This window comes from Hirundo rustica, chromosome 3 (genome assembly GCF_015227805.2).
Source record: "Hirundo rustica isolate bHirRus1 chromosome 3, bHirRus1.pri.v3, whole genome shotgun sequence".
Taxonomy (NCBI): domain Eukaryota; kingdom Metazoa; phylum Chordata; class Aves; order Passeriformes; family Hirundinidae; genus Hirundo; species Hirundo rustica.
This window is the reverse complement of record NC_053452.1, coordinates 17,986,455-18,010,000: the sequence shown is the minus strand read 5'-3', so window position 1 is coordinate 18,010,000 and position 23,546 is coordinate 17,986,455. Positions and strand designations below refer to the sequence as shown.

The 23,546-nt window shown below is 44.3% G+C and overlaps 1 protein-coding gene and 1 long non-coding RNA gene across 4 annotated transcripts in view; one reads left to right on the top strand and one right to left on the bottom strand.

The window, feature by feature from the left end:
- Positions 1–5,480: 5,480 nt before the first annotated feature.
- Positions 5,481–11,581, bottom strand: LOC120750167 (uncharacterized). Its single transcript, XR_005699919.2, has 2 exons — positions 11,514–11,581; positions 5,481–6,759 (listed from the first exon to the last, which is right to left on the bottom strand). It is a non-coding gene; the product is annotated as an uncharacterized LOC120750167 (long non-coding RNA).
- STUM (stum, mechanosensory transduction mediator homolog) overlaps positions 10,475–23,546 on the top strand; it is a 46,539-nt gene continuing 33,467 nt past the window's right edge. For all 3 annotated transcript variants that reach the window (XM_058419750.1, XM_040058473.2, XM_040058474.2), the window contains exon 1: positions 10,475–10,696. In XM_058419750.1, the coding sequence (XP_058275733.1) occupies positions 10,507–10,696 (190 nt within the window). In that variant the 5' untranslated portion in view covers positions 10,475–10,506. The remainder of the gene's footprint in view (positions 10,697–23,546) is intronic.

Here is a 23,546-nt window from a genome sequence, read left to right as displayed (position 1 = left end):
AAAAAAACAATCTCAAAATACAAAAAAATACAGCAGCACATGAATCAAGAGAGTGAGGTCCATCATGCTTCACCCCTGCCACTTTCACATGGCAACTGAGTGAAATAAGCCCTGCCTGAGCTCAGTAAAAGCCATCTTGAATGTGCCACAGGAAGGTAAAACTCCTGAGGATACAGCTTCTTACAGGGCAAAACTTCACAGAGCTGCAGCCCTTTGCATCCACCTGCAAGGTGTCCATCTCAAAAGGCAGCAAACACCTTTGGGGAAAGCTGCTGTCCACAGCACTTTGTGTTGCTGCTGAGTAACAGGGATGGGGACACTCTTTCTGGGATGAGAGTGTTAAAAACCAACCAGAGAGACCTGAAGTGAACAGCACCTGGTGGGCTGGGGAGGTGCTGGTGAATATTGAGGTCTGTGAGGGATCCAAAAACCAGGAAAAACCCCACAGCTTCACTTCCACAGCGAGGGGGTGGACACAGATCAGAGGTGTTCATCAAGGGCACACAGGAACGACTGAGGAAGTTATGACTTCCTTAACGATAATGACTAAATGGAAAATCATAATTAAAGCTGTTGGGCATGGGTTTTCCCCGTTTAATTGGGCATTTGAAATGCTCTTTTAAATGCAATGAAATCCAACAGAGAAGTCTGTTCAACGCAGAAGCACGCTGGGGCCAAGTTTCCCAAGCAATCAGAGTAAGGGTTTCACAAGAGGAATGTTCACTAGCCTTGCAGATAAGGCACTAGAATCTCAGGGTGAGATCATGTAATTGAATCTCTCAGTCTCTGGTGACATGACTGCACAGTTCCCCAAAACCATATCAATAATAAGTATTCCAGCTGCCTCAGCCAGCATTCCTGTAGAGCCCAGGAGGATCAGACTGCAGTCAAACTTTTGCCAGCTATTTGCGACACAGAGCCCAGCGCAGATTTCCTCAGCGAAGAGCCCTGGGCCTCCTCTAGCACAGTAAATCTCTTTGGGATGGAAAGCACCACTGAAAACTGCAATCTCCCTGAAATAAAGTGGTTCAGATTGAATCAGGCAGTTTTGCTCAAGGGTAGAAAACTGCAGGCTGTCCTCTCTCCCTCAGCCTTTGAAAACCAGAAGCAGTTATGGTAGTCTTTCCCCGAGTTCACCATAGTCCTCTATCCAGCATCTATCTAGCTGCTACCCCTTTTTGTCTAAGAAATCCAGAAATGGAATAATTTCCACCATAAACACCCCCTTCAGGGTTTTGGGAATACTTCCTGCCCAGTCCCCGTTGCACTTGACTCATCTCTTTAAATCAGTGTCCCAGGTATATTCTGGTCCTGTGGGCCAGAATAACTCACAAAACCAGCAAATGCAACATTAATCCCATTCGAGATTAAAAGGAATTTAAGCTGGTGTTCTTCTATGCCAAAAAGTGATTTAAAGTAATCTTCCAGCTCTGGCAGGAGAAATAAAAAAAGTAGATGGATCTCAGGAAGAAAATAAATATAGCTTAGTGGGCAGTGGTTTAAGCTGATAGCACATTGATAGCACAAGCAGTCTTTTGCAGCTGGATGAATTGCTAAAACAAATGAGCCAGCCTTCCTTCCCACGTGGCCTTGCTTGAGTCCACTTGCAACAGGACTTTCAGTCCCCATGCACACTGCTAATGTCAGCTCCCATTGCCTGAGCAGCAGCTTCTGTTATTATTGCTTTCCTGATTATGACAACCTTCAATTTTACATTCACAACTCTTGCCAACATTGGTTGGGTGCATTAAGCTTCGAGTGAAGATTTGCAATTTCTTCTTTTGCTGAACAAGCTTAAAAATACCATTTTTCTCCTATTTTAATTCCTAATAGCTACAGAACATCGCTACAATCTGTTGTATGTCAGTGCAGCATTTGCAAAACGAGTGAGTACAGTCTCAGAAAATTAAGTCCCCTACTTGCTCATAAGGGAGAGAAAGAATTGGCAGCAGATAAAGTTCATATTGCAATGAATACTTGACAGGGCATATCTAAAACTTCTCCCCCTTGAAGATAACAGGAGGCCTCCCCTTTGGATCACAGGATGCCTTCTCACCCACTGGAAAGCTTGGAATCCAGTGGGTTATTTCATAAAACCCCCTGAAACTCTTGCACATCACTGACCATCAGTGATCCCAAGAAAGCATTCCCCAGGCAAACCCCTTTGGTCTGTTCTCAGCAAGTCTGCTTGAAACTATTAAACTCCTGCTAAGGATATCTACACCTTGGAACAGACCAGAGACCTACTGCTGTCCCACAAAGGGCTGGACAAAACCTTCAGCACGGACCAGAGCCCAGGCAGCCGCGCTTAGGAGAACATAAAACATGTTCTATTCCATGCATAACGCTCCCCATCCCACTGGAAACCTCTGATCTATCCAGCAGGGCTTATGGCTTACACCTCAGCTGATGTGACCTGTGGTACAAGAACTGCTGATCCAACTGAGACTACAGAGTTATGGGCAACTGCAGCAGAGAAACAAAGACTGAATGACTCACTCTTCTGGATCTTTAACTAATTTTGATTATTGGTCCCTCCAGATAAGAGGTAGAACAGTACAAGGAAGAGAACTCTTTTCCATTGTTCCTGTGTTGGTAAATTTGATTCCTCACAGCTGTCAAATCGATGGGTACCACCTCTCCAGGATCAAAATTTATGTGTGCCGGTAAACCAGCCTCTGTCACCACCATGATTCAAGCAAGTCCCAAGAAAGGGGAGGAGCACATGCTTTTCTGTTTCTTGGCTCTCTGAAAGAGCTGTCTTACAATATATAACATTTAATCCTGTCTGAACTAGCTTTTATTGAGAAGAAAAAAGTACTATGTAAGAGGCAAAAAAATTGATCTAAGGAGCAATTTCATTTAAGGCAGAGTGTGACAGCTTTGCAGTAGTTTACCTGATAGACTGCTGTGGTTCTCAAGCCACAGAACATCATTTGCCTCCCTCAGACTTAATCTGAGAGAAACAGATCATGTGCAAAAAGCTCCCATCTCATCTCACACTCCTACTAGAAAACATGTCCCAAGAATGACCTTAAGGGGGCCAATCCAAGTGTAAAATGAAGGGAATCTCTTCTGTCCAAACACTGCCTTAAGTTGTAACTCAGTCATCCCAGAGCCCCTAAATCCACTCAGTAATCTATTCCCACTTACCTTCCAGGACTGTTTAATCTTTCAGGCGCCTAAATTTAAAGGTGCTTCATTACATAGACAAATTATTTCCCTGCCACATAATTGCAGTTGCCTCCTGCTGCTCATTAGTGCTCCTCTGTGAATAGTGGTATTTCTCTATCACCTGCAGTTCTGCTGTGATTTATTTCAGGCTTTTGAATCCTTCCTGTGTCCTTCAGAGTAGCCATGACCAGAGATGATGGTAACAGCACTCAGCTTTTAAATTATAGTCTCTGGCAAAATAGACTCACTCAGGAAACCAAACATACAGATGCTTGGTTCTACTTTGCACAAAGTGTACTAGATGTATTAGATGCTTGTCCTCTAACGAGGGGAAAGCAGAAAGGATGCCAAATGGATGAAGAGACCTAATTTTCCCTACCAGTTTCTCCTAAGCTTAACCATAGAAACAAATGTTCAACTTAAGCAGACTTGATCATTCCTGGAAGATTGAAGAATCTGCCTCTCCACCAGCTGCAACACAGAACTTACACAACTGTGTAAAGAAACTGGATTTTTTGGGTGAGGCTAAAAGTTCTTGAAGGAACAGGGTCTCATCTTGGCCTTCAGCAGCAATTTGGCTGTGTTGGAATAAAGCTGGTACCAGAAGCTACGGGACAAGACTGAAGAAGAAAAATGGATCAGCACGTGGAGACACTGGGTTTGACAAGGACATGCCCCTCAGTAGAAAAGAAAGGGGGAAAGAAGGAGACTGTATTTTGTGAGGTGTAGGAATAAATTCGGAAAACACAAACATTTTAAACCAGAAAGCCTTGGGCATTTCCAAGCACAGTAACTGATCTACTGAACCATGGTATGAGAGGACTGAATAATCCAAAATACTAAATGTCACAAGAGCTAACACCTAGAAGCTTTGTGCTGCCCACACTTACAAAAAGTGAATGCCCAGGAGCATCACATAAAGCCTGTGATCAATAATCATGTTGAGGAGGATTGCTCAAAACAAAGAACATGATGGAAGTGCACAGAATGCTAAATCAGTAACAAAGCGTTATGCTATGTTGCAAGGCAGAAAGTTTCACTGAGAAAAGTGCTGTAAAAAGGGGTAATGAGGTTACATCAAGATAAAGAAGAAAAGGTAACTTTTCAATAGTATCAGAGAGTCACCATAAGCTCAAATGGGGATAGAGACATTCGAGACTCTTAAAAAATAATCTGCAGTGAAACAAATGGCCAGTGCCACAAGAGCACCCCCCGTGACACTGGCAGCTGGTGTTTATAGTGTTTCTGATGTGTTTACAGCCTCCCTGATGTTTTCCATAAATATGTTTGTTTCAATGACAGACCAGAAATGAGGGGAAAAAATCCAGGTAGCTCAGAATTAATAGAGCAAGGGCCTCCTTTTCTTTAGTATAGATTTTTGTGAGTGTTTGAAGATAAAGTAAGAACTGCCTCTAAGTTTTGTCATTTTTATCCATTCCCACCCAAAAGACTTAATGACAGGGAAGAGCAAAAGGAAGATTAAGACAAAGAACATTGTTTCAGTGGCAGAAAATTAATTATCAACAGGATACAATTCAGAGCAAAGGGCTTCCATTGGACAAGCAGTTGGTGTCAGGGGACAAGCAGGGTAGAAATTAATTCTAGTCAGGTTGTTTTCCTTATCTTACATGATGCAGCTGCCTGACACTATTGATGGTTTCAGTAAAGGCTGACAGTTTTGTTAGCCCATAACAGTCACGGGTAAGTTCCAGAATAAATCTCTGAATCTCTAGAGATTATTCTAGAGGAGTTGTCAAATAATTTGGACAAATTGAGACTGACATTAAGCCTAACTCATACTAGTTTAAAACAGCAACCCACAACTGATCTGCAGACAAACCCAAATCAAAAGCTGTGATACAGTAATCAATGGATTGAGCTCCAGATTTTCGTTCATATCTCACATTTCTTGGAAGCCTCTGAATGCAGGAAGACAAACTAGGGACTGTGGTATCTGCTCTACTTTCAGGGCAAGCATGAATGACTTAAAACAGGGCAAGGGAATGTTTGTGCTTGCAGAATTGCTTTGGGCCTGTGCAGAACATTTCTCCAGTGCCTGTCCTCTTTCCACACCTACCTTGTCATTATTACAACAGGTAATACAGATTTTCATGACTATTTTCCCAGTTTCTTTGTTGGGAGACTCTACTTACTGTGGTTTTCTCTCTCTGAGCAACACAGCTCACTCTGGGTGAATTTAGGGGATGTTAAAGAGCCTGGCACACAGGTGGGGCAGCATGTAACGGTCCAAAGCCATTTGGAGGAAGAAAGACTGAGCTGGGAAGAAAGAAAACCAGCTACATGCATTAAAACATGAAGACTCCTGTGACGAGATCCCCGTGTTTCCCAGAAATTACTGCAATTCATCTTGCCCAGGCTGTCAGGATGAAGGGATGCTTTAACTGGAGCCTGGAAAGGAAGGCAGGAGCCAGGGGAACAGATTTGTCGTGGCATCCTAAGCATTTCTTAGTGATCTTGGTACAATCTCATGTTTTCAAGACACAGCAGGACACAGCTGTAAATGCCAGTATTCAAAGTCTTAAGCTAATAGAAATTTATGGAAACTAAGAATTCCTGTTGCTTTGATGCTCATGGAACAGAAGAATAATAAATAAATATGAAGCTACTATTGTTCCCAGTGCAATCAATACAGGATCGCTACCAGCCTGGACACAAAGAATCTTTGGTGGGTGGTGGTTTTTTGTTTGGTTTTTTGTTGTTGTTGTTGTTTGTTTGTTTGTTTTTGACTAGTGGGAAGACTGTGTGTAGGATATACCCATGTACTATGTCAAGAGCAATAAGTGCAGCTCTCAATTGCACCAGGAAAAGCTCACTGAGTCACAAACCCAGCCTCATGTGAGTGTCTGACATTTGTCAGACAGAAGCAATTTATGAGGTCTCAGTGCCTTGACAGTCTCAAGACTCCGTTCTGACACGGGCCACAAGTGGTACTTAAATAAGTCACTCCTCTGCACAGAGGTACATTTGTCTCTGTGAGGACACAGGGCTCTGCCAGCCCCCATTTCAGCTGGTACAATGGATTTTCCAGTGGCAGACATAACTCCAAGCTCCTTCACATGAATGAAATGAATTGATCTTTCTGTTGGGAGAGCGCTGTACTCCTTGAGCCAAACTCTGCGTTCAGTCACAGCTTGTGGAGCCACGCTGGATTTACTCTGCTCTTCTGGAGTGCAGACTGCAGGGCTCCTCCTGTCCCTCAGGGATTGTTAGAGAGCAGCAGCTCTGTTTGGCTCCTTATTGCCTTTGTTAATAACATTTCCAACGACTTGTGTTTGCATCTATTTTTGTATCTCTTAACATACTTGTAAGATACTCAAGGCTGCTTTGGAAGGAACCCAAGCGCAGGAGTGGGGTGTATTTAAAATAGATGAACCCCTGGTTGCTGTAGATATGTCATTGCTATTCATTCAGTTTGCAGGAGTCTTTCTCCCTTTCCAAAGTCAGAGGAAGCCTGTGGTGTGCCCACTCCTCAGAGCACTGTAAAAGAGAAGCACCATCCCTTCCTCTTGCAGGATCACCAATTCTCCACCGAACAACCCGTTCTCCACAGGAACATCACAAATACTGAGGCGAGCAGGGAAAGAAGAAAAGGTCATTCTACAGCTGCAGGGTAAATTAATACTAAACTCTCTGATCTTAAGTTTCCTTTGGCCTGACTCAAAATGTCCATACCTGCAAAATGTTTGCGATACAGTTTATTTAGACTCTGTGGAAAACAAAGGGAAAAACTCCCATCATAAAATCTCCCATGACAGCTCCTTGAAAGTCAGCTAGTGACCATAACAAATCCCCTCTCCTGCTCTCAGCTAGGATATCGTTCCTCTCTGACTGGGTGTTTGGTGGCCATGAGCCACGCGCTGGAATCCCCCAGGCCTGATGGATACGGAATTCTCGGGATACCGATCACAGCCCCAGCATCTACTTCCCATAGCAGCACGCACACGTAACTAGCTCACCACAAAGCCTTGGCAATAAGGCTCCCACCATCAACCAGAAAGTCCAGCTCAAGTCTGGCCAGCACTGAGACCAGGCTATTTCACACACAGGTTCCCTGTCCCCGCCTGCTTATCAAGGAACAGACACCCACACTCTACTCTTTGCAGGACTGGAGGAAGTCAGAGGCCACCCTCCTCTGGTTTTAAGGGCTACAAGAGTGTGGAAGGCCCAGCCATCTGCAGGATGTCCTTGTTGCCACCTGGGCCAGCACCACCTAGTCTTTCACCAGACAGCGGGAGATTCAGCTCTCAGCTTCCTTTGTGCCCGCCCTTGACACAGCAGCACTATTTGTCTTCAGCTTTACGGAGAGAACACTGGGGGAGAATGTGTTCCCAGCCCTGTGTGCCAACACACTGCTGCTGTACCGGTGTGCCAGGGGAGTTCCATGGTCTGAAACACCACTTTGAATTCAGGTTGTGTTTGTTTGGGTTTTTTTTAAACCATTTTTTTGCAGAAAAATAATGTTATATATATACACATAGCAGTCCTGTGAGCTGCTTTCATGCTGAGAAGTGAGAGGAATGACAAGGTTTGTCTTTACAAACAAGTTCTGGGTCTGCTGGTAGATAAAACTAGCACTGAGAGATAAGCAAAACAATGGGAAGGATTCTATTGATGGATGAATGGAAAAGAAGTTACTTGCCTTTACAAACAAGCCATAGGTTTGTTTGTAAATGAAATTGAATATTGAAACATGAAAACAACAATGGGGAAAACCCCATAAATCCCATAAAAATTAAAAATTAGGGGGGGTTATACATTAAAAGGGGAATCTTAGGCATTTTGGGAAGTCTGTACCTCTCAAGTATCTCAGCCAATGAGGAAAGAGAGAGGGAAATGCAGCCAGGAAATTAGGATAAATAGGAGGCTGCATCCTCCGAAAAACTGAGAGACCCCAGGGGGAATGCCCCATGGCCTCTCCCTTTATTCAAATAAAGTAAAAGGACTCCTCTGTCTCCTTTTTGGACACAAACCTCTGGTGTTCATGGATTAATTTTCCTAACAGATGCAAAATGAACATTTTAAAAGATCAAATCTGAGGAAATCTGAGTATTCTTAGTACACACAAATATCACCGCTTTTTATAAACGATAACCTTATTTTCATAAAAAAAATAAATTCCTCCCTGGGCCACATTTCCCTGCTTAGGTCCCAGCACACCTTTCCAGGGATGCCTTCCTCTCCCGGTTGAAGCTCTCCAGCAGAGCCTCCTGAGCACGAGAGGCTCGGGGAGCGAGCGGCAGCCGCAGCAGAGTAATGCCGCCACCAATTTGCTTGTTTAGAAAAGCTTGGGAATGTCACAACTTGTTACACCAAGGCATCCTTAATATCCTTGGGAGGCAGTCATAACTCCTGCCTGAGGCGCCCGAGAACTTCCACGAGCACCGGCAGCGCAAAATTAATGATGCAGCTCAGGCTGGGAGCGGTGGCATTTTAACGGTGGGTAGAGGGAGCCTTACACACTGCCAGCTGATCTTGGAGGAGTAAATGAACTAACTCACATTTGTCACAGGCTTCGAGATATTCCAAGGAAATGTTCCATAAAAGCCAACTTGTTATTAAGTCTTTCTGACAAAATATTGTTTTAATTAATCTCCGTCTTTGATTTTCTGTTTGGGCTAATCTCACAATGGCCTTTTGCTTGCTGTTCCTGTAGGTGATGCGGGCTCGCCCACACAATTTCCAGAACCTATAGAGAATTATGTCACTGCAAGCTATTGATTATGTTCCAACTTGGATTCTGCTTTGCACAGGCTCTAATTAATCCATATTCATACCATAAGGATTTCTGATCTGACTGTAGTTTGATCAACCAGCAGAGAAATATAGAGTCCATTTCAGTTACATCAGATCTTCCCAAGAGAAAGTGCAGCTCTCCAACAGCTTTGTGTCTAGGCAGTACAGGGTCTGGGCTGTCATGAATTATTTTTACAGAAATAAATGTCACCATTTTAAAAAAACAAACAAAATAAAAATCCAAAACAAAAAACCAACTAAGCAACCAAAAAACCCACAAACAACCCCCAAAAACCACCCCAAAAACCCCCCCAACAACAACAAAAAAAACAAGCCCACAAAAAAAACCCCACAACAAAAAACCTTCTCCAAAAAGCCAAATTAGTTAATATAATTCAGAAACGTATCTAAATTTTGTGCTAAAAAAAAAAAAAAAAAAAATTCCTATGCGTTTAATCAAAAATAGTCAGAAGATCCTTTGGATGAAATGCACTCAGAAAACAAGCTAAAAGATAAGCAAAGAAAATAAAGAGATAAGAAGATAAGCAAAGAAAACATGTTGTTAAAGATGAGAGAATTTACATGGGTTGTTTATGTTTTTGTGGTTTCAAGCCCAGTTAGTAGAAAAATAAAATAATGTAACCTAGGGAGAAGATTCTGCATTTCCCTCATTTAGTTTACCCAAGCTTTTCGTAATTTGTATTCTAATCAATTAAACTGTTGAATAAGGCATTTGTTGGGTGGTATTCAAGCGGCATAAATAAAGTAGTTCAAGGTTTCTCTTGGAATCTAAATTCCGAGCAGGAGTTGTTTGGCAAAACTGCAGCTTCAAAATACACGTAAGACGCAGACTATCCTCTCTCTCATGGAAAGATCCCGTATATGTGTCACACTCACATTTTATATCAGGATTAATGCCTTTAATATTCTCCCCATTTTCTCTGCCAAATCCCATCTGCAGGGAAAATTATAGTTTTTTTTGTTTTTTTTTTACCTAGACACGCTCAAGTTTTGTTCCCATTTCACCCTCTATATTCTGTGCTGAACAATAATTACCAGCCCTACAAAGCCCTGTTTCATCTCTTGGCACCGAGGAACGAAGACACATCTTCACACCAAGCTGCGCTTAGCTCTCCAGAGACAGAGTTTTCTTTGCCTTCCCGTTCTTGTGGCTCCCTTCCCTCTTCCTCCTTACAGCAGGGATTTTCGAACAACAAACGCGCGTGGGTTTAATCGACACCTTCTCTTACACCTTCCGCTTTTAAGGGAGCGCGGGGCACGATCTTCCAGGGCTTCTGCGCTTCCTCATCGGGAGCTCTTTCCCCACCGCAGCGGGGAAGGGGACAGCGCCCTGCCCCGTCCCGGGCCGTGCCGCCGGGGCGAGGCGAGGCGCGGCGCGGCTCGGGAGCGCTCCGGGCGAGGCTCCGGGGCAGGAGCCGGGACGCGGGCGGGACGCGGCGCCGCGAGGGGCGGGGCGGAGGGCGGGGAGGGGGTCGGCGCAGGCGGGGCCGCGCCCGGCGGCGGGAGCGCGCTCGGCGGCGGGAGCTGCCATCCCGCCGGGGCACGGCCGCGCCGGCCATGGAGCCCTCGCCCAAAGACGGCGAGAGCGCGGCGGCCGCCGAGCCCGGCCGGGGCGGCACGGCCCCTTCCAGCGGGGTGGTGGTGCAGGTCCGGGAGAAGAAGGGGCCCCTGCGCGCCGCCATCCCCTACATGCCCTTCCCCGTGGCCGTCATCTGCCTCTTCCTCAACACCTTCGTGCCGGGGCTGGGTAAGGACGCTGCGGGAGGCGGCGAGGGAAGGCGGCCGGGGCTCGGGGTCCCTCTCCCCGCCCGCGGCTGCTTCGCCCCGCCGGACCCGCCGCGGCGGCAACTTTCCCCGACGGCGCCGCGGGGAGGGAAGGCACGGAGGAGCGGAGGGAGGCGGGAGATCCCCCGCGAAGTTTCGCGTCGGGGCCGGGGTCCGCGGGGATCCGCGGGGCAGCGCCCGCGCCCCAGCGGCTGGAGCGGGCGAGGGTCGCGGTTCCCCCGGGTGGCAGCGGGGACCGGGGCCGCGGCAGCCGCCCGAACCCGCTCCGCGCTCGGCGGGGCGCGGCCGGTCCCGGCCCCGGGCACGGAGGGACCCCTCCGCTCTCGGCGGGCCGGGGTCGTGCCGTGAGGAAGGGATTCAGCTGTCGGGCTCCCGCGGACTGTGATTTCGGTCAGGGGAACGAGGCTCACGGTGACCACATCGCTCGCTGGCTAGAGACGAGCTTTCAGAGCCCACCGTCCCCGGTTTTCTAAGGAGACCCCCGGAAAATGTTAGAACCGTTGTCCAGAGAAATTGGAGATTCAGCGTTTCTCGACATAAAGTCTCTAGTGTGCTCAGGTCCCTAAGATGTGGCTGCATCCTTTCTATATTTCCTTTCCTCCGCTTGTAGTAGAAATTACTTACTGCAAGAGGAGCTGAAGAGTTAGAACGCTACAAAAACCCCTGGAATGCAAGGCTAAATACAAACATTCTAGCTGAAAGCAGAATAACCACCTTAATTAAAAAAAAAAAAAACAACCAAACTCAAACAAAATAATCCGAAACACGTTAATGCATACCTCAGGTCTCTGCTGTTTCTGTTACTGTAGCCGGCACAGAAGCTTTCCCTGCCATACGGGAGTATCCTCCACCTGGCCCTGCTTTTAAAGAGCTACTGCCTGCCTTTAATTGCTTCATGTGCTTCAAGTGGCTTAATTCTTTAACAAATCTGAAACTCTTCAAGTTCTGATTAAAGTACTACCCAGGTATGGGGGGGGATAGTGTGTGCAACATGTAGGAGCCATTGCTATTCCAGCATGCTTGCTCTGAACCTGTGGAGGTATTCCAAAGGAAAACTTGCACCTTTTGAAATACCTCTGAGTTTTCCTGTGGAAGGACTGCTATGTTGTGTGCTTCCAGATGCAATCCATTGTGCTCGGGTGTGTTGTTTTCACATCCCTTGTACGCAGCCACCTGAAGAACCTCGAGTGATGAATCTAAGACAAGCTCTGGAGTTGAGTTCTGTCATGAGGCTTTAGGTTTCCTGGGGCTTAGTTTCCCACTTTGGAGAGAGAAGTTCAAAACCAGAGTTTTCAAAGTGAGTGTTGTTTTCTGTTGGCATTGAAGAGGACACATCTTCAGTGTAGAGGTACAGGAAAAAAGCCCGACTTGCCATGCCCTTTTCCTTACCCAAATTATCTGACACTCCACAAAGCATGCCAGAAGACCCTCGGTGTTCTCCCTTCATCCCAGCAGGGCAGATCCCCATAAGCCCAGAGTTCTTGCTGGGTGCTGCTGTGGGTCTGGGGGTAGCCCGTGTTGTGCCCTCCCTCACAGAGAAGGTGCCTAAGGCAGGGCAGCGACAGCGCTTCCTTCCCGAGGGTGAGTGTTCAGGCTCCCAGTGCTGCTTGAAAGCTTGGGAGTTGAATCTGGACTATGCAGCTCTGTTGGTTGTGTAACCGCTGACAGGCTGGACCAGCACAAAATGGTTTTAAATTCTATTTTTAATTCTATTTGGGTTTTTTTTGTTTTTTTTTTTTTTTTTTTTTTTTTTAACGGGTGGAGATTTTTGAAAATCTGTTTGCCCTTTGATGCACTGACTTCAGCGGTACGATCCGGCTGGCTGTGCCACTGTTTCTTCTGGTACCCTGTTGCAAAAGGAGCAAACCAGACAAACTCCAAATGAAAAGGAATCCCTCCCTGTGGCATCCCCACAGCCTGGTGAAATGCAGGAGAGATGCATCCCAAGCTCAGTATGCAAAGCGTGGCACTTAGTTTGTACATAAATGACCCATTCTGTTAATGAAGCTGCTAATATCACAGGCATTTTGAGAGAAAACTCAGTCTGAGATGACACACCTGACTAGAATACAGCTATTTACGATCTCAGCCGTATCCTGTCATGTATCACATAGCCCACACACGAGGAGAAACAGTAGGATCACGAATCTACTGGCAGGAATATTCAAGGTAAAAAGAGATTTTGTGTCATTGTTGTGCTTCAGCCATCTCAATGAGCTGAGCAACGCTTGTAAAAGAGATTAAATTTGCAGTGGTGTGAGGTATTCACACCAAGGATGTGAGCCTGTTCCCTGCGAAGTAAATGGCAAAATTCCCATCAATTCTTGTAGTCCAGATTGATAACATGTTAAATGATGTTTCACAGGCTCCCTGTATATTTCTGCCTGCTTAGTTGGAGAGTGTGACTGTGTTAAGGTGTTAATGGAAGCCCTCTGTTTCTCAGTCCTTAAATTCATCCCTCATCTGTTTTGCATGTAGTTGTCATTTGTGTGCAGACCCTGCAGTGCAATTGCAAAGAAGGGTCAGAGACCACAGAGTAGACAAGAAAATGGGCAACATTGAATAAGTCAAGTGTTCCACTGCTTGGAGTCTGGTGCATCTGAGGTTTTCACTAGCGCCCCGTGCCTGAGAGCGGTGATATCCAAATGGAAATTGCACTCTGATGCAGGCTTCCAAATCCTTGGGCAGTCTCTCACCATCTGAAAGCTTCTATTTTTTAGTTAAATTATCTTTCCTCTGTTATGGAAGTCACCTGTGAGGGTGAAATATGAGAATTTTTAATATCTGGTTTATTTTTCCTTTGTGCTATTTATGTTTTGCAGTAGTACTCCATTTGGACAGCAGTAACACTTTCTCTTTGTTTACAGTCAGTTTATTATTTTCAGCTGGTTAATGTTCAGAGTTTTGTGTAATAACTCAGAACTGCAGGTTTTAAGATGCATTGTAAATTCAGTTTTAACTACTCATTCCATACATGTTACAAAAGATGTAGCTCATAGTAATTTTTTTCATACCCAGGGGATATGTTAAGTTTTGCCTTGCCAAAACTTAAAATTCAGACCAAATGCGGTGCAAAAAATCTTGATTGGTCCATCCACTTGTAATCCATTTTGCCAAACAGCCTTGAAATGACACATTCTCCATGTGACAGGCGTGACCACTGGGAAATGTTCTGGATCAGTTTTCCATGGTCCAGTGCAGTCTTTCTCATCTGTGTCTGCCAGGTCTATAGGGCTGGTCTGTAATGAAGGTGTCCCGAGCTCAGGTTCATAAAATGAGTGGGTAGGAAGAGGAGGGAGGAGGCAGAGGGTGCTCTGGCAAAAGCCGTCGTGCCTTGGCTACCAGCGCTCCAGCTCTGCCAGAGGCATGGCAGCCTCCGGTCTGGCTTTGGGTTTCTGGAGCGGGCTCTGAGGCCGGATCACGCAGCATTGAGCTCTGGGGAGCGGGAGATGCAGCTGTCAGCAGAGCCAGAGGTGTGCCCAGTCGTGCCGTTCCCGCAGGACGGAGCGCTGTGCGCCGCAGGTGGCAAAGGGAGAAGGGCTGGCCGTGCCCTTTAGCTGGCAGACGGCGTTCTCCTGGAGCTGCCGTGCGCCAGTCGGCGTGGGAGAAGATCTGGCTCCTTCTCGTTCCCGGAGCTGATACATGGGAATCTTGCCCTCCTTCCTCTCTGCTCTTCCTTCTCTCGACATCCCGTGTGTGGGCGGGGGTAAATGAAGCGGGGGGGAACTTGAGGGGAATGTGAGAAGTGAGTGAAATTATCTGAAAGTCTGAGGTATTCTCCAAGATTAATCCCTCCTGTCAGGAAGGGGGTGGGCTTTTGGATCACAGCCTGCGTTGTGCGTGAATACTATTTTTATGCAGGGAGTAACTGAAATACGTAGCTTAAAGTTATGTTAATGCAGGATGGGAGAGCAGCCACCCATGTGCCACGAAATAGCCCGTGGAGGAGTTCAGGAGTGACAGCTTCTCACAGAAAGAAGGGGTGATTCCCAGCCCGCTGAACTTTCTTCTTCCACGGCTCCACAGTGCAGCTCTCCTGTTCCCGGGTCTGTCAGCTCCAGATCACGAGTCTTCTGCCATCTGTTTATTCAGACCTGATAGAGTTCAAGCACTGCACCTTCAGCTGTGTGAATGTGGCTTTAATATTTGGTTTATAGGAGACGAGCATCTTCTCCTCAAGGCTCTTCTGAGCAGAATGAGCTCCAAAGAGCTGGACAGAAGTTCAGAACACAACACTCGAGAAAGTTGAAGGGATAAGATCTGCGTAAAATCACCAGTACCCATTTTATTTTTGTGGTTGGAATGGTAAATAGGTGCTTCAAGCAAACATCCATTGTCTTCATTATTGAAACAAAGAATTTCAAGGAAAAAATGCATTTTCTTATCTATGGTAGAGCAAACAGTGCAAAAAAGAAATTTGGGCTCTCAGACAGATGTACATTAAAGTCTCAAACTCTCTTTGGTATTTATGATCCTTTTAATTTTTTTTTCTTTTAAACATTAAGTTTAAAGCAAACCAATGAGTCTGTGTGATTTACGAGCTCATTTGTGGAAAACGAAGGGTTTTTTGAGTGTTTGTGTGAATCTGTGTTTGTGAACTTTACTGCTGCAGTTTTTTAGCTAACATTGCCTTTCAGCCTGTGATGCTGGTAGTGTGCAGAAACAAGCTGATTGTTCATGGGAGCAAAATTAAACAAAGCAAACCTGTTGCCAGTAGACTTTCCTCTGTCAGGTTTTGTATTCTCCACTGAAAAGGCCAAGAAGTTCTTTATGGTGATTTGTGCTTGTGCAAGGTGGGAAATGAGACATGCAATAAAATGTGTGCATCCAGGTTTTACTGCTCCATTACTGGTACCAGTGGTATCAGCTGGAGTTTATCCTCACAGTGAGGTGAAGCTGGGCACAAGAACAGCTGAATCTGAGGTTTCTGCGCCTGCAGGTCTTTGTTCTTTTCAGTATGTAGAGGGCCATTAAATTCCTGTCTTGTTTTCTATTATTTTTATAACAGAGATTTAAATGAGAAGCCTGATTGTATCATTTAACTTACCTGGCAGATGGTATTGAACAGCATTCCACAATCTTACCACCACTGGGTAGTCTGGAATATTTTTGTTCCATGAAGTGTCTAGACCACCTAGAATGACGATCAATCCTGGAAAACTCAAAAGAGGTTCACAGGTAATTAGTGATCTGAATAAATGCTGAAGTGTTTCAACTTTGTAGCTCCTTGGTTGAGACAACTCTACCTAGTGTATCTGATCAGGAAAAAGAAGAAAATAAAAGGTATTTTATCTACTGAGGGACCTGATGTGGCCCCTCAGTTTAATCCAGCATTGAATGACATGCTTTGCTGTATTTTAAGCAGAAGGCTGCTTTCTGCTTTGCCCACACTTGCCTGAATACTTAATATATTCCTCTTCCTCCCCTTCCAGTGTGTAACACTGGGTTCCTTCCTTGAGTTTGTCTGCCCAGCCACGATGGTCACGTGTGTACGAGCTGTCGTACTCATCCTCCTCCTGTGCCCTCCTTTACAGACGCAGTTTTGGGCACACACGGCAAAAGCTCTCCAGTGCCTCGTTCGTGACCACGGCCTCAAGTCACAAATATTTAGATCTATTTCTGTCCTTTGGTTAGTTTTTACTCTTCACTTGCTACAGTTGGTGGAAGTCAGCTGTTGAGCTCCACTTGCATTTAAAATGACTTTTTGGTTCATTTCGCTGTCGAGCTGTGCACTAACCCAGTGCTGCGTCCTTTGAATTGCTCTCGGTGCCAGACCGGCTAAAATGCAAACAAGTTTCTCTGCCTCCCTCGTGCCTTCTGTTTCCATGAAAATAGGAGACGAAAGAAATGGCCAGGGACCTTTTTGTTCAGTGGTTTTTGTTCACTGCTGTTGTTGAAGCGGCTCTGTGGAGATATTCATTACTTGATGAACACATAAGGAGACAGGGTGTGCTCAGCATTTTGTAATCTTGTTTGTCGTTTAATGCAGTTTGGACAGATGTACTTGAAGATTAAAAGTGAAGGTGGGAACAGGCAGCAGAGAAGAGCTGTTAAATGGCCAAGTAAACCAGCTGAATTTTAAGGTGGAGAGAAGGCTGTTCCAGACGAAGAGTGTGACGTGGAGAGAAACAGAGAATCGAGTCCAGAAGGAAGAAAGTACATTTGCAGGGATTCAGTGAGAAGGCAAAAGAACTGAAACTTCTTGCAGCAAGGGAGAAAATGAGTGAAAGGATTTGAAGATAAAAGTAACTTGGATGAGGAGAGTGCTTTTGATAGGTGAAATTCTCCTAGTCAGGGTAACAGGAAGGAAGTGAATTTTCTCCTGCTCTGAATGTGTGGGTGTTGGAGAGACATACAAAACTTGATAAAGCACCATCACCTTCAGCAGCTTACTGCCATTTAATCTCTCCACCATGAAAAGGACTTTGAGAGTTTCTGAACTGTTCAGGATCATAAAGAGAGGAGCAAGAAGCAGAAACCATGTTTGTCAGGCTCTTCCTTACCCACGAAACTGTGTGCAGGACCCTGAACACAAATACACCCGCAGCTGGCAGCGTCTGGCACCAAGGGGAGTTTTAGAACCTGTGTCCAGATTTGAATTTTGTGGAGAGACAAGCAATTGGATGGTAAAGGGATTCTAAAATAGTCCTAAGGTTTGTAATAAGATAAAGTCAGTGGGACATATAACATCCTTTCTCCTGTCTTAGGACTTGTCTCCGTTGTAGACCTTTACAACTTTAAAGTGACACGGTGGCAGCACCACGGTGGATGAGCACAGCCTTGGTTGTAGCACAGATGCTGGTCAAAGAGACAACAGAATAGATTAATTCATTTGGAAGGGACCTACAATTATCATCTTGTCCAGCTGCCTGCCCAGTTCAGGGCTAGGTTAAAGCATATTATTAAGGCCATTGTCCAAATGGCTTTTAAACGCTGACAGGCTTAGGGCCCAGCCTCACACAAGAAAAAGTTTGTGTCATTGACCTTGCTTCAGAGATTGCAGGAATGTGAATACTGAGTTTTCCTGGTTCTGCTGAAGATAAGGAATTTTTTCATTAAGGGAAGAAGCTAATCCCTCTTCCCCTTCCCAGGGTTTTTGAGCATTTATGTTATCTAGGGAGGTGCAAAAAGAAAATACTGTAAGAACTTGAGAAAAAAAAAATCACATGCCATTCTATCTAGTTATATTTTGCTTGTTGATTTCTGATATTATAAACTCAGGTTTCGTTCTGTGTAGAGCCAAGGAAAAAATAAATGGTCGAATATTTGATTTAAAATACTCTTTTCCACATTTGTTCCCTTTCCATCTTACCACTTAGAAGCTGCTCTCAACCCTCCTTCCTTCAGCAACGCAGACCTTGTAATAAAGGCAGTTCAAACTCAGCACTTCCATTCCAAAGGAGTTACAGACCAAACAATTTCTCTCCAACTACTTGACAGCTTCTCAAAAGGCCTAGCAATGCAACCCCGACTCACACAATATTTGGTGTTTCCTTAGAACTTTGTCCCCTGAGGCTCTTGATTAGATGGAATCTTTGCTTTCAGGAAAAGAAAAAGAATGTAACACTTATGGCTGTGGAGCAGGATTTGAAGATAATGATACTGTCTTTAAAAAAAAAAAAAAAAATGGAGGCTGTGGGAAGAAAGAGTGAATTGCTTTTTTTTTTTTTTTTTTAAATTTTATTCTCAGTTTTGGAGAATCTGAGTCATGATTTTTCAGCACTGGAAAATGGCAATATCATACTGAGTTTTTAAATTTGAAAAAGAGGATACATTACCAACTAATTTACAGTTCTGCCATATTATACAAAACCATGGACATCCATGTCTTTGAGCATAGCATCTTGAAATACAGTAAATATAATTTAGGTGGTTGATGAAAACTGATGGGCAATATACTAACTCAAATTAAAAAACCCAGTGTAAACATACCCAAAGGATACGCCTGGATGGTCAAATATTGTTAGAGGAAATGGTGAATACAATCAATAGAGGAACTCCTGGAAGCATAATCACGTTCTCTGCAGGGGTTCATCCTGTACTACATTTCCAACTTCAGAAATTATGCTTATACAAGGAATTGTGCAGGGGACCAAGGGCATCTTTGGGAATTTAAATGTGACAGGTCATTATCCAGCCTCTCACCAGGTTGCTGTTTATCTGGGCTGAACTCTCAGGTGGCCACAAGCATTGGTGAATATCCACACAAAACTTAAAAATGCTTTGAGACTGTGGATAATAATTTTGTTTTTAGTTAAAACACAAATAAGTTTGTAAAGAATGCAAAAGGGCTAAATTGTCAAATGATTATTGTGGTTGCATTGGGGAAAAAATTCAATTGGACCAAATAAGAATATTGTTTTAAAAAAGTGTTTGTATATTTTTACATTTTTTACTAAGTGTTAGTGTTGATAAGCCTTTGAACAATTAAGATTTATTGTAGACTAAAAAATAGAGTATAATGAGCCACAAGTTCACTATGTTAAAAAGTTCAGTAATTTCACGAAGTATGAATTACAATGTTTTTGTGAAAATATTTCGCCTGAAATAAACTGAATGATCACATTATTATGACACTGTCCAGCTGAAATAGTTTTGCCGGTTTAAGTTTAAAAAAGTGTATTTATTTGCATGCATATACCCTTTGCATGCTCCACTATGGTGAAATGGGTTCATGGCATTAAAGGAAAGCCTCCTGTAGGCAGAAAACCATTTGTTGTATCTGTTTAAGAGCATTCATAAAGGAATGGATTTTAGATTTCATAAATTGGTTTTGTTAATCTGCTATTTTTAAAATACTTGCAAGACCTCTTCTGTTGCCATGACAATTTGATTTCCATAAACATGATATTTTGGATGTGACTATCCAACATTGTATTTGTTATGCTGTGTGGGGAAAGGAGGTGGCAACTTGGCAATACAGAAACTACAATGCAGAGAGGCCCATAGGGTCAGACCTTTCACTGAGAGTGGTCAGGACAAGTTCATTATAGTAAGAAAAAATAAAGCTCTTGGATCAAGTTATATATCTTTATATTCCCTGTAAATTCAATTTTTCTTTTTTTTTTTCATGTCTTCTTGTGAACATTATTGTGGAGTGAGGAAACTTCAAGTTTCCACTAAGAATTGGCTCCAAGAATGTGGAGACTAAATTCTGGCTGAAAGTACAGCCGGACCTTTTTGGATCTACACACACAAGGCATCTGTAAGGACGCACAACTCTCATTGCCCTGCAACACACTCTGGAATTGCTGTCTTAGTGGAAGTGGTTCACAAGGGATTTCAGGTGGTGAGGAAGGAATGCTCAAAAATTGAGACATTTGTGAGGTGCAACCAGAGGAAAATCCCTCCCTGGCGGAGGGATCAGCATGATTTCCCCATACTCTCCTTCTGTCTTTTTGAAATGATTGCAACAAATCAGACCCCTTTCAAAACTCATTTGCACCAAACTAGTTACTGAGTAATCCACTGAAAGACTTGGAACGTTTTTTCCAGCGTAGTTAGACGATTTGATGAGTGGGGATTCTCTGGATTGGGCCATTAAATTACCTCTCTTGATCTGTTTAATTGTGAAAGCATTGCCAAATCTTCCTGTCTGTAGTCCAAATCTGATAATGCTTTTTTTGCTGCATGTCTTTCTGCTTTAGCTCTGCATCTGACAAACTGATCAATGCCAGGGAAGGTTTAACAAGTTTTTTACAAAACAAGAACTAAACTTTTTTTAAAAAACCAATATTTTAGACTCAGCATCACGTTTGTTTTCTTTTTTTTCCCCCCTCCTACTGAAATTTCATTGTGGCTGCGGAGAGCTGGTGGGATGGTTTCTTGTCTCATGTAAAAGAGAGAAAAGAGCACAGGGGCTACAATCCTTGTCAGTTGAGAGTATAAAAACAGCCTCTTGTTTTCTCTTTTAAAAGTCAGAATGTAATTTCATACGCTGACTTGCATCTGAGCACTTATTTCACTCAGTCCCCCACACATCCCACAAAAACAATGTGGAAGTGGAGTCTCCTGACCCCCCCCCTCTCCTTGGAGCTGACTCCCTGAGGTGGTCTAACTCGGTTCTTGTTTTCTTGGTCAGCTCCGCACGGGGAGCTGATTTTTGTGCCTGGAGCGCCAACCCCTCGCATCGCTCACGGCCGCGAAACGCCTGCGTGCCTTTACACCTGCACTGCAGAGGTGTGGACAGCTGCACAGGTGCAGGGCAGAGCTTGGACCAAGCCATGGGAGTGGAGAGCAGGAAGGGGCACTCTGGGCTCAGCCAGTCCACGGCACCAGCCCGTCCTGACCCGAACGACGGCTCACGCACGGCGGCGCCGACGGGCAAGCGCTCATTGCCGTCAGAGCTAAGCCTCGGTGCTTCCACTTTGGAGGGTGAGTTCAAGGCAGTGCAGTTAAAAGCGGGATCTGTCTCCTCGTGCTGTGTGCAGCTGACGCTTAGAAGAAACCTGTGGTGGAGCTGGGAATGGATTTTAGGCCATTTGAGTTCCCGGTAACTACTCTTGCTCGGCAATTACACAGGGAACCCTTCTTTTACTGAGGCTGTGATGATAAAATTGTAACAGTCCGCCCTTAGTTGTACTGACACAAAGAATAAAAGATTTTTGTTCTGTGTATTAACTAAAACATGGTCTTTTGGTACAATACACGTGTGTCTGTGTTCCGGTCTCACGTCACTGCTTTCAATCCACCAGATGTTCTTTCAGTGCTCATTTATTCGTTTAGTGCCAAGGCAAACTGCACAGAGAGGGTGTCCCCTTCCCAGTTGCTCTGTAGAGTCCAGGTCACACTGCTTGGAACGCCAACCCATCATATGAACCAGTGCAAAACAGGTACAAAATGTACCCACTGCTAGCTTAACTCCTTTGTCTGAACTGAGAACCCACAATTTACAGAGCAACGTGGTGTGGAGCCTCTAGAACTATTCTGTCTCACCCCTGCTCACCTCTTTTGCTCAAGTAACATTGAGGTGGCCCCTTCAGGCTGCTCCTGTGAATAAGTATTATTTACTTTAAAGAAGAATTGCAGAGCTGAGCTCTTTGCCCTTTAAACCAGGGAAGACTCTTCCCAAGTTGCAGTACCAAGCTGGATACTCGCTGAGAATTGTATTTCCCAAATTAGCCAGCAGCCAAAGCTAAAAATCTGGTTTATGCTGCATCATAAAACTTAATCTGCTTTCTCCCTTACAAATGTGGGTTTGTTTTAAATATTTATGACACTTCATCACACACTAGTAAATGTTCTTCAGTACATTCTGTAAAAGGAACGGTACCTAAGTTACATGATAACTTACTCCAGTGGCTGTGATTTAAGTCTTACCCGAGAAGGTCACAATTTACTGGTGTGAGAAGTGCCAAGTAGGTAGTCAAGCAGTGTTTTCATAGAATCATAGCATCATTTAGGCTGAAAAAGAGCTTTAATATCATTGAGTCCAATCATTAACCCCTCACAGGCAGCCCTAAACATCCTGAAGTGCCACATACACACATACACATATATGGCATTATTATTTCCGTAGCACTGTGAGATGCAGACTGCGCTCAAGCCCTGTTATGATCCAGAAGGGAATGCTATGACATGGATGAGGACTTTTGTCATACACTTAAAACCTCTAAACAATACTATTTTAAAATATATTATTTATGCCATTATGTAGGTGACCACAGCACTTTATAGACAATGGAAAAGGAAAAGGTCCTCTCCCAGAAGACTGTGATAGAAATGTAACCCCAAGAGTCAGATCCAAGTTAAAAGAAGTCCTAATAAAAACATACAATACAGTGTAATGAAAAGAAAAACATTTCCTTATGTTGTATGTTTAAAGGCAGAGTTTTAAAGGCACAGTTGGGACTTGTTTCTTAGCAACAGGGCTCATCTGAGCCCTGCAAACACTGTCATGTTGGAAAAAGATACCCTCCAGAAGAAAGCAATATGAAAAGAGCTAGAAACATCAAATTTAGATGTCTTCCCGCTGTTGCAGGAGCATTTCATCAGCATTGCAAAGCCTTCAGGCAACAACAAGGTCATTTTGATAAACTGTAACCATCAGAACAAAGAACTCCTCTTTACTTCTCTTCGTCAACAGGGACGAGCAGTAAAAATATTATTTAAAGCGAGGTGCATTGGTATTACCATAAGCCACAGTTTAGGTCCTGCCATCCTCCTGTATCCGTAGTAACAGGGCTCTTGTCTGCACCGCGGGCACACGAAGTCCTGCCTCTGTCCTGCCTCACACTTTCAGTACCAGAAGTTTCAGAGGAAGATCTGTAATGCTCAGGAGAAAATCCTACTGGCCTGTAGGAAGAGCTCCTCCTAAAGGAGTTGATTAACTGGCTGCTACACCAAAGCAGGAGAATTTTTTTTAGTGTTATTTAAGCAAAATAGATTAATGGCAAACGTATTTATTGGGCAGATTAGATGGGGTTCATGTAACCTGTGCACCTGAGTTGGTTTGCCTTTAAAATGTGTGGGGAGGAATTAGGTACTACCCGCATGTGACTCATCTCTTTAAATTAGGTTTAAGTGAATCACACCCTCTGGTGGCCTCCATCTCTTTTATTTTTATTTTTTTTTTTTTGCCTCCAAAGGGTAAGTGGCTCCGATCAAGACACCTCCCTTGCAAATATCCGAAGTTAGGTCAGATGAAAGCTACCCATTATCCGGTGTGCAAAATAAGGCATTTGCTTCAATAGTTTCAAAAACACTTCAGGCATTGCCCACACATCTTTCTGGATCTCGTCCTTACAAGAACTGAAGTAGTTCTGACCTCCGTGCTGTCTCTTAATGAATACACATCTGCTGTGTCTCATGGA